Source organism: Poecile atricapillus, chromosome 12, assembly GCF_030490865.1.
Source record: "Poecile atricapillus isolate bPoeAtr1 chromosome 12, bPoeAtr1.hap1, whole genome shotgun sequence".
Taxonomy (NCBI): Eukaryota; Metazoa; Chordata; class Aves; order Passeriformes; family Paridae; genus Poecile; species Poecile atricapillus.
Genome location: NC_081260.1, coordinates 10,447,175 through 10,462,376, shown reverse-complemented (window position 1 = coordinate 10,462,376; position 15,202 = coordinate 10,447,175). Strand labels below are relative to the sequence as shown.

The 15,202-nt window shown below is 39.8% G+C and overlaps 1 protein-coding gene across 3 annotated transcripts in view; it reads left to right on the top strand.

The window, feature by feature from the left end:
* GRIA3 (glutamate ionotropic receptor AMPA type subunit 3) overlaps positions 1-15,202 on the top strand; it is a 145,782-nt gene that overhangs the window by 65,338 nt on the left and 65,242 nt on the right. For all 3 annotated transcript variants that reach the window (XM_058848113.1, XM_058848112.1, XM_058848115.1), the window contains exon 4: positions 358-545. In XM_058848113.1, coding sequence (XP_058704096.1) covers positions 358-545 — 188 coding nt within the window. The remainder of the gene's footprint in view (positions 1-357; positions 546-15,202) is intronic.

The window sequence follows — 15,202 nt, the reverse complement described above, 5'->3', positions numbered from 1 at the left end:
GACTTCTGCCCAAGTAATGGCTGCATGCTCCTATTCTCAGCTGGCGTAGACCCCAGCATGACCATAAACATCCCTGAGAGGCTCGTAATATGGTATATTGGACAGATTCTGATATGTCTTGCAGTAATATACCGCCAAGACGTCCTGCTGAAGTCAGTGACTTTGCCAATGGCATAGCTGAAAGAAGAAACTGGTCCCTACGCTGTTGTTTTCTCAAGCAGCGAAGTGCTTGCAGGCTCTCAGTGAGTCTGTGTCTCTTTAGATGATGCAAGTTTTTGTGAGCCCTTCGTCAAACATTTGAAATAGTTTTTATTTTTGTTCTGCTTTTAAATAGTTTTATTGTCTCTTCCCCCACAGGATTTTCCATTCTTCAGGCAATTATGGAAGCTGCAGTACAGAACAACTGGCAAGTGACAGCCAGATCTGTAGGAAGCATAAAAGATGTTCAAGAGTTCAGAAGAATTATAGAGGAGATGGACAGACGGCAAGAAAAAAGATACTTAATTGACTGTGAAGTAGACAGAATCAACACCATTTTGGAGCAGGTATCTGCTTTTCAGAAATTGTGATCTCTCTGTGACAGATATCATTAATATTTCCAGAAGTGCTTATTTCTAGAGGTTATTAAGTATCCTTTGAGATGTCCCAACAACTAGAAGTTACCTAGTAAAATTAAAATGTCACAGTGATGCTCATAGTTGGTGGCAGCACTTAGATGTAACCTACCAGGAAATGTCTCTGTGATATTTTTTTCCCAAATGTTAATAATGAATTATTTTTAAGTAGGTAAAGAACTAAAACTTCAGCTGCCAGAGTAACATTACTGGAATCAAGGCTGCTTGTAAGGATTGCAAGACAGGTGCAGTTTTTTAAGTGGAACATGAAACAAGAAATAAAAAGCCAGTGAAGTATCACAGAATCACCTTAAAGAATTCCCAGAAGGAAACCCTGCTAATGAAAAATTCAACTGGTAGTCCAAACAATTTGTTAGTACATTTTGGTACATGAAGCCCTCCCCTTTGCACAGCCCCTGCTGTTGACAGGTTTAAATTGTGGGTGATGGGGTCTAGGCACCTTTGTTGGAGAAGATGCATTTGGAGCGACTGTTTCGCTCTTGCATGGCTTTCCCAGTGTTTTCTTCACCCCAGAGGAATGGCCATACCCTATGGCCATCCCAGGCTACTCATTATGCCTATGTCACTGTGCTCTGCAATGTGCTTCAAGAGGTACAGTAACAGATACAAATTGTCAGAAGCAGATGCAGGACAGTTCACTGCTGCCTGGGCTCACAGTAGAACTGGTGCTGGTGTGGCACCAAATCCATGCTGCTTGGTTATTCACAGGTATGAGAGAATTCAGATGCATTAAGACAGAAGAACCTTCTGATTGCTGCCACTTTGTAAATTTAACTGTGGGTTCATAGTATGGAATAGATGAAGAGTAGCATTTAAATTTCATGAAGCATTAGCATATTTCTTAATTGTAAACTACCAACAAACTGACCTCACTGCCATAAACCCTGGGAAACATTAAAAACATATTCACTGTCTTCCTTCTCAAAATATTCGGTTCCTGTCAAACTTTGAGGTGTATCACTGAGGATCAGTCTGTGGGGACAGCCAGGCGCCATGGGTTCTACTTACAGAGCAAGGAAAGAGGTGTTCAAAAGAACAGGGCACAAGCCATGCTGGTCCCTAACTCTGACAACTGGTGTGGTTGCGGTGCTAATGCACAGCATTGCATTTTACGATGTATTTTTAGGCAATATGGTGAGTGCTTTCTTTAGGGAAATTCATACTGAAAAGTGTAAGAAACTTCTTTTTTTTTCCTTTTTTTTTTTCTTTCGTTTGCTCATATTCTTGGAAAAGATGCAAAACACCATACCTACCCACAGCCCACTCTTCTGAAAATGCTTCAGGAGAGCACTCCTGAGCCAAGCTTAAAGAGCTCTTTGGGCCCACTCTCAGCTGACAAGCAGGCTTTTTGTTTGATCTGACTTCATTTACATTTGTTCTCATTTTTTCTTCTATTGTCCAAGAGAAAAAAAGTCAAACTATTTCAGTGCCTAAAAGGGAAACTGAATACCAAGCAAACCATATAACAAAAAAACCTGGCAACTCTTTTCTTCTGCTACTATTCTAAATTCAACCCTAGTGAAGTTTAAATTTTATTAAATGTACGATTCGGTCTTCTGTCAATGTGAATAGCATTGTTAAGTAAAAATTTTCTGCTGGGGCCTCCAGGTTTCCCCAAACCATACAGTACATGCTGGTGCCCCTGACACTAAAAATATCTTCTGTCAACAATTTCCAGAGGTTTTTTAACTGGCTACTGAAAAGCAATGACTTAAATTTCTACAGGGAAGGTCAGTAATGGTGAATGGACCCTAGGTTAATAGCTGAACAATCATTGTAGACTTTTCCTTCCATCTCCTCTGCTTACCCTGTTATCTTCTCATAAAGTAGTTAAAAGTTTTCACAAACATGTATCATATTTAAATCCATCCATCCAGTTTGCTTAGGGAAATGAAGAGCTGTCCTTTTTTCAGCCAAGTATGTTCGCTGATAGCATATTATTGAGGGGAGAGATAAGTCTGGATTTGCTTATTTCAAATCTAGCATTTTATTGCAGTTTAAAAAGTCAATTCAGTGCTATATGTGGAGTCTAGGAAGGCTGCTCAGCTGAGAAGCAGTAACATCTGAGCCTGTTGCCACTTGCTGATACACATTTGCAGATGGGTTTGTTTTTCCCAGTGAGAACAAAAGGAAGCCAAGACACTACCTGTCTGAACTGCTGTGTCAGAGTACTGATGGACAAACTGTGTCCCACAGAGGGCTAGTACAGGCTGCCTCAATTCAGCTGCCTCTCCATCCCTCTCCCTTTTTTGGCCTTCTAGGAGCAGAACTCCAAAGGTCAACCCTCCCATCAGCTTCTGGGAGTGATGCTTCCCTCCAGGGAGGGGATTTATGTGGTTACTGTGTGGCACCTGCTTTTTCATTCTGAGTCAGCAGCAGTATTTGCCAGTGACCCTGGATTTCAGAGGCTTAAATAGAACTTTTTCAAGAAGAAAAGTCATAGCAGAAATAAACAGACTGTAAACCACTAAACAGTCTACACACGCACTGAGTTTGCTATCAGACTTTTGGGCTCTTGGCCAGCACATTCAGCAAGCTTGTCAGTGCTCTGCTCCAGGAACCATGTATCATGGCTTTGTGTTAGTGCTTGAATTCAGTAAGAGTGACCTCTTTTCCTGTATCTGGCTGGTCACTGTGCACACTTCTCTTCCTTTGATCCTTTTTTCAACCAGTTCAGACCAGGGTATACATCTCTTCCAAAAATACAGTCTCATCCAAAGACAATTACACATCTGGGGATTTTCTTTTGAGACTTCAGGTCATTCTGGAATATTCTGTACCTTCTTCCAGCAATGTACAGACACGTGAATCAGTGACCTTGAGTATTCTGTATGCATATGGCACATGTGTATGTCTCTACATTTCCAAGACCTGTAACCTGTCATATGAAGTATTTCTCTTCTCAGGGCAGTCTGATACCTGATTTTCCTGGCTATAAATACAAGGTTGGGGAAAGAGGGCATTTCAGCTCCTACTCTGCTTGAGTATCCTGTGTTGTGCCAAATTTCATACTGCTGTTTATCTGTTTTCACTCCCCATTCAGAAGATCTTGTGATGGGCCTTATATTTTGTCCTGGAGGTGAATACCCTGCCCAAACCTCTTCAGCTGTAGAATAGAGGGAAGCAGAGAAATCAGTAGTTATTCCATAAGTTGCCATCTGTTTGTTCGCTTGCCCTATAGTTCTATAACCACTGAGCATGTGGATCTATATCCCCCTTGCACAACAAAACTATATCAAATTCAATCATCTACTGGCCTCTCAGGCATGCAGATAGCAACACTTATATCATGCAAAATTCATAAGCTCCCCACCCTTCTTATCCCTTGATGCTAAAATATTCTGTATTTCTTCACAGATAGATATAAAATTTTGTTCCCATAAGCAGAAGAACATTTTCTTCTGAGAGCTAACAGTAAGGCTTAGCCTGTTCAACCATGTATGTAGAGACACATTTTTGAGTTAAGAAATATGTTTTTCTTATTCCCAGGAAAATAAACTGTATCTCAGACTAGAGTGGCTTTGTGTCCACTTAGAAGAAAACCTCTTGAGGGCAAATGAGCAGGAAGAAACTCCATTCAGGGTCAAAATGGTGAAACTTTACAAAAGACCTGTTTATTTCAGAGACTGCATGCTTTTATCAAAAGGACACTATCTCCAAACTTAGTCATGAAGGTTAGGCTTCAAGGCAGTGTCTGTATTAAGTAAAGGCATCTCACAAAGCAAAAGTAATACTACAGTAGAGAATGCAGTCCTCAAAGTTTTACAATGACAGCCAGACTGTGGAAGACAAAGTGAAGCATCTCTAGGATTAAGGAGGGTAATCTGATTGACTGAACTCTGTCCTGTGCACAGACTGGCTATGACAACCTTCAAGTCTGAAATTCTGAGATTAGGATGGAGGTGTGCAGGTTCTTCAGTACAGCCCCAGCTGCATCTCCCTGCAGAGCTGCTCTGATCTCAAGGGAATGAGCTCACTGCACAACAGCTTTCACATTTAGAGTTTCGTAATAACCAAACTGCAGTATTGGGTTGAGGAACTGTCATTAAAAATAGCAATAGGGGAAAATGTAACTGAAGAGATTCAAGACCTCTCATGTAAACTTCCTGGTATATGTGGTCCATTATAAATAGATGGTCTGGTGGGGATTTGCCAGTGTTCTCCATAGCAATTTAAAATAGCAATTTAAAATACAATTGCCTACGAATACAGAGGAACACTTGAAGCAGAGCTATGAGTAGCTTCAGCTTCTGCTTTGCTTTTGAAGCCCAGGAGTGCCGTGTCCTCTGAAGGTACTGCACTGCTCAGAGCAGACCCTCCAGAGCAGTGTGCCCGTCACCTACTCCAGGGCACAGGGCCACAGCTGTGTCACAGGCTGATTTTATCCTCTGTCTGGAGTTGTGTGGAGCAGTGGGGTTCAGCTGAGGCTCCTAGAGAGTATCTACTTTGTAGAGTGTTGTGTAACTTCACTCTGAAACTGGTACAGTTCATTTTTACATTTCCAATGAACTAGAAACTTAAAATTTAGGACATTTTTTGATTGGATACCCATGAGTATTGTTGTAATCAGGATGTAAAGCAGAATAAAAGGTCATTTCTTTCCCTTCACAGCCAGGGAGTTTCAGCAGCTCCCAAGTCCATATGGGCATATGGGGAGGAAAGGGGAATTACTTAGGTCAGGCACCCTCAGTACATAGCCAGTAAGAATGGGCATAAGTCAGAAGTGACAGCTGTATCTGCCTTAAAGGGCCTGCTCCTGTCAGCTGTGAAACTCATAAAGGGCAGGAGATGAATTGCTAAAGCAGAGAGAGTAACATATATTACCCCACATACCGCACATTTCACACATACCTGAGGAAAGAATTTCTAGGTTGTAAAAAGGAATGTCTCTCCAAAGCCATCATCCAGATTTCATAAAACAAGCCAGGTTCTAAATGACAGGAACTTATCAGAGCATTATTAGTCATTCTGCAGAATGATTGAAGTAATGGCACACAAAGCTTAAAAGTATTCAAAAGATATTAAAGCACAGTTTTTAATGTATCTGATCAGTAGTAATAATAATTAATGCCAGAAACATCTCACTGTGAAGGTGGAAGCTGCTGTATGTAGAATATTGCTGCCAAGCAGCTCTTGTTTCTTGTGCCAGCAGCATATGAACCTGAAGTCACCATCAGAGTTTTTATTTTTCTATGATTGTAGCAGTTACTCGTTTTATTATAATTTATGAGATATAAATGCACACACCAATGCACACACATGCATCTGCTTTTAATACTTTGCATATTTCTTACCACAGTATTTGTAGTATGCAGTTATGCTGTTACAGTCATATTTACATGGCAACCTCTGCATTGCCATTAAATGTACAGAGAACCAGAATCTTTGTTATGCTGTTGCAAGTAAAGAGTCAACCATTATCCTGGAGATTATATTTAAATTTATATCACTGTGCTCATACAGAGATTGTATTTACTTTTAAATTCAGTTAATAGGTAGCTGTGAAAGCTCAATTTTCTTCATAGTTCATCTTTCTATGCAGCTTTTCAGTGCACAGAAATGGTGCATGTGTTTGCCCTGAGCCCTCTGAGGGTCCCACTCACTGTTTAGCCTGCATCCACACTGTCTGAGCTGCTCAAATTGTTACCCTTGTCGACAAGTACAGAGGTTCTGAAGGCCATTGGCTGTTGCCCTGAGAATCAGGCCCTTGATATTGTTTTTCTACAAGTTCTAGCCACTTTCCCAGGAAAGTAACTATAAACATAGATGTTTATACATTCCATTAAAGATAGGCCTTTTGATGGACATCTCTCACAGCCAGCGCAGTTGGGAAGGTGTTAACCTGACTATCCAATCCCTGGTCGTGGTCGAAAATCTATAAATACTGAAAGAATAAATAAAGGACTCTCTCTCTTTCACCACACCTCGAACCGCGTCCGTGTGACACATTTTGTGTCCAGCAGTGACAATTGGCCCTCACCTTTCCCTGTTGGATTTGGTGAGCTTTGGGAGCAGTTGTACTCATGGATGCTTCTTGTGCCATACCTGGACTGGAAGAGAGGATTTGGTCTTTCATTAGCTCTACAGGTATTTTTCAAAAACAATGTTTACAAGAAGTGTTTTAAAGACACAGAGTATTTGAGGGAAAGGGAGGGCTGGCTATAATTTGTTCAACATATGATCCCCTGAATTTTTGTCTTTCCCTATTTTCCATCTCTCCATCTCTAATAGCTTTGGGAATCTTTGTCACCCCTTCTAAGCTCCTGATTGATTTTGAAGCCCCTCACTCAGTCATCTCTTCCAAGTTTTAAAAATCAGTTTGTGTTTAAGTTGCTTTGTTTCAGTCCTGGCATTTAAATGTTGTTCTTTCTTCTTAAACATAAAGGATAAGCCCTTTCATCTTAGCAGACATTACCTTAATTTCTGCATCTGTCTCTCAAATAGTTTAATGCTTGAAACTCTGCTTCTAGCCAAAGCCTTTCCTTAATTAGTTTCCAAGGCAACCAACCATCTTGGCAACAATTCAGATGAACCAACTGCAGGGAGAGGAAGGAAACACACTATCAAAATGAATAGTAATAGCACAGTACCACTGTGCAAACAGGCGTTGTACATCACCAGAGACAGCACGATAGTTCTGGTGTCTCATCAGTTCATTTACAAGGGAAGAAGTCCCAACTCTGTAAAAGAAAAGCTGCACAAGATCGTGTGTCTTTTTTTCATAGCTCACTAAGCTGGGATTAATGGTTTCAGTGTGATATGAACCACGTATTTAGGGGAGGAGGAGAACCACTGGGGCTTTTCAGAGCCCCTCATAGACCAAGGTGGTCCCACATGTATCCCATAGAGCACAGTAACACTGCAGTTCAGACAGCAAGATTTTCAGAATGGGGCGGCAACCCCCCTGGGCCTTTTGAGCCCAGCTGCTGGTGGTGCAGTCTGGGACACTCTGAGAGTTCATAGCTACTGTCTTGTGGGGATATGTCCCCAAATGTGAGGTCCAGAGCTGTGATCCAGAGCTGTGATGCATTTGCTCCAGGCTCCAGATGGGTTTGGATCAGGCCATATTATGGCAAAGTAGCATCCCAGTCCAGTCTCTCACTGCTGTAATTACACATTGATATGGGATTCCTGTCTCTTATCCCACCCTCTTAACTGTGCAATTCCACTGTGCATTCCACCTCTGGGGAGCAGATTTAAGACATCAGGGGCAGTCTGGACTAAATATATAGATAATCAGGCCCTATCAATCAACTCAACTCAAATACAAGCTTACACCACAGTATCCAACCAGTGAGCTGGAAAGCAGCATAATAATTTTAGAGAAAACTAAAGTTCCCTGACTTAAAAAAAAAAAAGCCCATGTTACTAAACTACATTTGTTCGTGTCACACCATAGGCATGCATGTGGAGGTATAATGGTGTATATATTACTGTAAGTTCTTTCTTCCCAAATGTGTGATAAATAAAATTATCAACAATATACATAGACCCTTAAAAATACCCTAAGTATCTTCTATCCTGGAAAAATGCATGTAAAGAATCAGAAAAGAAAAATATTCCTCTATTACCTCATATGAGTAAAACAGTCACCCCTGCTGCATAAACCAAATCTAGTGAAAATAAATTAGCTCTTCATAATCTTTTTCAGTTCATGCTTTATGCACCAAGTTATATGGGCGTATTGCAGAGTGCTGCTTATATGAAGCAGAATAAACCTTTCAGACTCTTTGAAAGCATTGAAAAAAATGAACTGAGTGCTATTCCAGTCACAGTAAAATGCTATTTATAATAAAAAAAAATATAAGAAAAAGTAACCTTGTCTTTCCTAGAGGAGATTGCACTGCCTTTTTTTTCTTAATATTGTAGGGCATTTGAAAAGGAAAGGAAATGTTTAAAAAGAAAAAAAAAAAAAAAAGAAAAAAAGAATGGCTACTATTCAGTATTTTTGGTCTGCTTAAAGGCAGTGCTCTGCAGTACAAAGCCTCTTCCAAAAAATTCTCATGCGAGCACTGGGACTGAATTACTGCGACACTTCTGGGTTATATCCAAATAATAGTTTGAAGTGATCCTGACATGCAGTAATAGTTTATATAAGCAGAATTCTTTTTCCAAGGACTCTTGTCCAATTCCAGGGAATAACACTGGGATTTTACACTGACATGCTGATGGGAACTATGGAGAAAATGGGAAATTTGTGTGTTTTTAAAATGAAAACTGTGTGACTCAGTTTACCTAATTTCTTCCTTTCTTCCCCCAATGGATATAGATCCTTTTTTATTTTGAGCAGCTGAGACTGAGGAAGTTTTGTTTATGCTGTGGGATATGAAAAGAAGAAATGAGCATTGTTTATGTGCATCTGTGATTGCAAGGGTGGGCTCTCAAGGGTGTTGGTTGTACAGTTTAATGGAATTGAAAGCCAAAAGGGACGTTGGGTATCTCCTGTGTCATAGGCTTTGGGCACATGATCCAAAGGCACAAAAGAGCTGCCTATTAGTGATGTGGATACACCATCAAATTGTGTGACAGTGCTGAAGCACTTCTGGCTTCTGCAGAAGGTTTGGACAACTAAGAATAAATGTAATACTACTATTATTAGCAATCTTTGTGAAAGTGACTTCAGGTGGTGTGAAATTTAGGGAAGCACGCTGTGGGGGTTCAAGCAAGGCTGGTAACATCCCGAATTCTTCCGCATCGCCAGGCCCTAAACTACAACAGCACGCTAAGCTAAAAGTCAGCTTTGATAGGGGTGGTTTTGATCTACCTGATATGGACTTGTAGGTCTGCAAGAGCTGCTGAGGAGCAAGGAGACAGCATAGGGAAAGAGAGGGTATGGGAAGCTGGAAATGAGGATGGTACTGTGGTGAAACCACGTTACATGGGATTGGAGCTGGTTGCACTGTAGATTGAAGGAAATGTAAGTAGGAATGTTGCTAGGAAAGGAACTTTATTGTGATTTCTCTGAGATCTAAAGCCTCTATGGGAAATTTTATGTGAAATTTAAATTTTAGGATAACTTAGGATTTTACAGAGGCTTGAAAAAGTACTGGAACTTCCTTGGATGTTAAATCATTTTTCATTATCATTTCTTGAGGGAAGATATTTCTCAAAAAATATACTAGAACTGCATAGACAATTTAAATATTATCTCCTTAAAATTACCTATGTGTGAAAACCACTGCTGCACAGTAACATATGTAATAAGTCACTTGCTTCCCATAAATACAGCTGCAAAAGCTCCTCCAGAACACAAATGGATTTTTAGTTCATTACCCTTACTTAAGAATCTAAAGAATTCACTAATTAAAAATTTCTATGATATATCTCTTCAAGGAAGCTGTCTGGGAACAACTATCTTTTCTTGAAGGTATCTTGGCAAAAAAAGGGAGAAAGGTCTCAGCAATTTTGAGTATCCTTTCTACATGGTACAAAGAATTTTTGTTGTGGTTGTAACAGCCTTTTGTATCTGATCTTGTTTTTAGTGAACTAGCTTCAAGTGATGAAAAGTAGTTTAAGTTTTGATTCTTTTTAATGTATTTTGTATTGAAGGATTTGAGTTGTGAAGAGAGATGCAGTCCTGAGAGATATAACACTTGTTTTCTCCGTCTGAACAGAGGAAATTTTGATGGAAAGTTTTTTTTATTCCGCTTAAAGAGTAAATAATTGTGATTATGAGTGGCAGTTACCAGAGATGATAAAACTCTTCATCTCTGTGTGCTCTGATTTGATGTTTTGAAGTTGATTATGTCCTTTAACAATAATTGGGCCAACAGATTAGTTAATCTGTCAATATTGCTAAGATATATCAATAAAAATGAGTTTAAGAAAATTTTTTCAGGGCACAGAAAATTTTGTCAGCGCAGTGAAAGAAATTAGGAGAAGGTATCATGCCCTCGGAACCAATGTTGCAGTTTGTACTTTTTTTTTCTGAAATAATTTCTGATGTAACCTCTTATGCACAAATTAAATGTGTATTCCTCTACACAATCTTCAGTCAGCAAATGTCAGATTAGGTATGGGAAAAAAAGTTTTAGCCATATGGAGGGAGAACAAAGCACAACACAGCTTTCAGATGTTGCATTTAATCACCCTCCAAGGACTAACATGTACAACCATCATCTATCTGGAGATGGCCTAAAAGCAGAATTTCACTCATGGTATGACTATCATGAAGGAGAGAGGCAAGGGACAGAGGGACACAAGAAGGGGGCCAGAGGGGGAAAACCTAATGAAGCGCTTCAGAGGCATCAATTCCCTGCTTCTGCCAAGCACATTTTTGTCCTCTTCTCCTAGGAGATTCTGGTTCTCTAGGAGAGACTCTCCCATGAGAGATTCGTTGCAGAACAGCCAAAAGCTGTTTGAAGAATATTTTATATGCGCAAAAAATGATCTTGATATTGTGCTGTAGAGATAAATGAGGATTTGGTTATAAAGTGTAGTCACAAATGTATAAGGTGGCAGTAGCATGGAAGTAAAATTCTTAGGTCCAAATACCTCACAAAAATACATCAATTGGGACTGTGTGTGGATTTGTGGCATTCTCTAAAGAGCATGAAGACTTTGAAATGGTGGATGAATTCATCGGAAATATGTATTCAGTTATTTTTATCTGCAACAAATAATATGTGTGTGGAATCTTCATCTTAATATTTAACACAGTCTTCATTTAATATTTAACTCAAATTTAATATAGTACTCATTCTTCATATAAATGAAATCATTGTTTACTGCATATTTTACAGCATCACTATCCCTGGTGGCCTGATTCCTGTCCCATTAATACCAAGTGAAGAGATAAATCGCCTTCCCTGGGTTTGCACTACAGTTACCGTCACAAGGTTTTGACCCTTTTTATGAGGGAAGCAGCTCCTGCAGAATGTGGAAATGGTTTCGTCTCTGCAGAATTAAAGACAGGACAGGCATCACTTGTTTGACAGTGACAGACTACCAGTAGCTGGGATGTATCTTTTGTCACCATGAGATAGTAGTTCCTGTGGAACCTCATATATTGGCACTGGTGGTGTTAGTGTTATAGACAGAGACAAAATCATGACACCAAAAAAACCCTTTTTTATAAATTTACTGAGAGAAAATTGAACCTTGTCTAGTGTTTGTAATCCTCAAAGGGAATTTGATCTTCCTTCAGAGACTTATGTGAAAATTGGAAAACAGGTGAGTGGGCTCTGCAAGCTTATAGTAAAATTGACCTACTAAGGTTACAAGGGATCTTATTTTTACGGTGATATCTGGTTAGATGAGGAAAGTCCTGTTCCCACAACAGAAGTTTTATTTTCTGTTCTCCTCCTGTTTTTCCTACTCCTATCTGGAAAATTTATGTGACAAGGGGTGACCTGTGCAGAGCAAACATAGTGAGGAATGATTATGTACTGCTGTCCATTGCTCACATGGTAATGCTCTAGGAGGTGTCTGCATTGCTGTTTGTAGTGCACTGAAGCAGAGAACTGCAGTGCCATGGCTGCAGACCCTGTAGGCAGCTCCCCACTGGAGGAAGAGTCGATAGGAGGCCAGGAAGAGGACTCTGAAGTGCTTCATAAGTTCCTCCTTTTCCTGAGGTGCAGGAACGGAGCTGAGATGCAGTACTTGCAGATGGCACTCAAGGGAGGTTAAACATCTTGCGAATGTACTGACAACTTTTTGGGCCTTGCCTTCAGTTTCTATTAAACTAATTGGATGGTCACCCTAATATTCTGTTCCTCTCCATTCTTCATTTTCTCCTGAAGACAAATTAGCCAGTACCACTGGTTCAATAGGCTGCTGCATCACCAGGCACAACTTTTCAGTCATTCAATACAATGTAGGTATGAGCTGCTCAGATCTGAGATAACCTCAAGTCCATCCTCAGAACATAAATGCTTTCAATAGAAAACACCTGACCTGCTACCCAGGTGAGAAGATAGTGTGCTCCACAACAATTTAGGCTTGCCATATAGTTGTTGCTATGCTTGATATCCCTCTGCGCCCATGAAGTGCAATCAACACTGATAGCTATCCTATGATGCTGTTAAAATTTTCTTATACCAGAGTCCATTTATTAGTTTTGCTTGTTTGCTGTGGGAAAGAAAGAACTGTGTGATCACTTCAGACATCTGCTCACTGCTTTGAAAGCAAAGGTGTCATAATCGTGTTTCTATAGCAAGGTGTAAAGGCACATTACTGCTAACTAGAAGTAGCTAAGTTCTCCTGTCCTCAGTAATATGCATGTATACTTGAAAAACAGTAGATTCTTTTTTCAAGTATGGGCTTTTTGCAACAATGGAACCCAAATTTATGTACAGATAACCTCAACAAAGAAAACAGGTACTTTTTAACTCTGATCTTACAGGAAATCTCATTTTTCTTACTACTGTCTTACTAAAACCTAGAAAAGAGCTCTACAGTTAACAGTGCCTCATTGTTCCCAGATATGGTCGAAATGGAAAGACACATTGCAGCAGGTCAGATCTCTGCCTGTCATTCTGTTAAAGTGGAGTATTTCTGCCACTTGAAAAGCACAGTAAAAATTTTCAGACCTTCTTTGTGACAATACTGCCTGTCAGCACCAGTATGGATGATCTTATGGAAAGATCTAATAGACTCATAAAATATTGTGGTTTTGAGCTGTAGATTAGGTAGTCTGTACTATCGTGATCTATTTTTTTTGTTTGTTTTCCTCTCTCATTTGTAAATAAAGGGTGATAAATCCTTTAGTCTGACAACCTGGTCAGACTAAACTGACCAGATGGCAATGGATTCAAGTGTAGGGGAGATATGCTCCTAACAGGTATTAATTGGACAGGTATTAATGGTAGTTTTACTTTCACTGCTGCCAAAGTTATGATAGCTCCTTTTCTCAGTAAAAGTGCAAGCATATCCTCTTAGCTTGTATTTTTCAGTGACTTTTTAAAATTAAAGCCCAGAGAGACAGCAAGGTGGATTTAAAAATGACTGAACTGCTGGGCTTAGAGGGTTGTGATCATCAACACAGAGGCCAGCTGGAGGTTATTTGGGTTACCCTGAGGGTACTGGGGCTAATCCTGTTTAACCTCTCTCTGAGGGATCTGAAGGTTGTGGGATGGAGTGCAGTCTCAGCAAGTTTGTAGATGATACCAAATTAAGAGGTGTGATACACGAAGTAGTTGTGCTACAAGGTTTGGACAGGCTGATGGTGATGATGAGCAGAGTGGAACCTCATGAAGTTCAACAAAGGGAAGTGCAAAGCCTGAAGAAGAATGACCCCATGCACCAGTACAGTCCAGGTAGAGGCTTCCTGGCTGGAAAGCAGCTCTGCAGGGAAGGATCTTGGGGTCCTGACAGTCAAGCTGACCACAAGTCAGCACTGTGCTGTCACAGCAAAGACCACCAGCATCCTGGGCTGCACTGGATTAGCACAGTCACTAGAGGTGACCCTTCCTTTTTACTCTGCAGTGGTGAGACTGCATCTGAGGTGCCATGTACAGTTCTGAGCTCACCAGTGTAGGAAAGACATGGGTGTCCTCATGAGAGAATTATCATTATTGCTCTAGAAATACCACAATGGTTCATACCAACTTAATATTAGCCAGTTAATATCTTTAGTGCTGTCTCCCAAAACTTTAAGAAAAATCTAAAAACTAAGGCAAAAATCTGTAGTTGCCTATTTATTATAATGATGACAGATGCAGTGGAAACCAAATTGTCTTTATGTTAGCATTCAAAAAATAACTCCCATAGGCAAAAGGAAAAGTGAAATTGCCAGTGCTGACTTAATTTCTCAATCTGACATATAGGTCTGTACTTCAAGTAAGCCTGGTGCTGACCAGCAGATTTCACTTTTATTTTGAAAGCAGATACATTTTAGTTATTTTCCCTCTAGATGTTCTCTTAATTAATTTGAAATATCCAAAGAGTTAATTAAAAATACAAACTTTATTGGATTCTATATCAAACCTTGCATTATGATCTTTTTATCTACAAAGCAAGAATTATGTGGGATCAGAAATCTGAATTATTCATAATGGTTTCCAGCCATTTTTTTTCTCTTCTCCTATGTTCAGTGTAAAATCTTATAAGCTTTTCTTTCAGTCAAGGTGAAACCACTATTAAGTCTCAGAAGTCAAATTTACGAACGACATGTAGCTCTGTGTAATCCTTGTCCTGTAATCCTGGCTTTCTATTCACCACCACTCTTCAATATCCCACTTTCTGTATAAGCTTCACAATATATCAGCAGTTGATGAGATTTATTTGTTATACTCCTGTTATACTGTTATACTCCTGTTTTCCTTCTTCATAAAAAAGCTTTATTCATCACTTTGCTCCCCTGGGAGTAACACATGTCTGTGATTGTTTCTGCTGGGCTCGCTAATCCAGCAGCTCCCTTCAACATGCTGGACAGTTGGTACAGGGTGGAAAGTGAGGGAGGAGGACAGTTGTACTTGTTAAGATTTAGGACAGCTATGTAGTGTGTAGTGAATTTTAAACACATTGTTAAGATCCAGTTCGATACTTACGAGCCAACATGGTTGATTGTATGAATAGCAATGCTGTCAGGTCACTTCTGAAAGATGCTTTATGAATTAAAGCTTGAC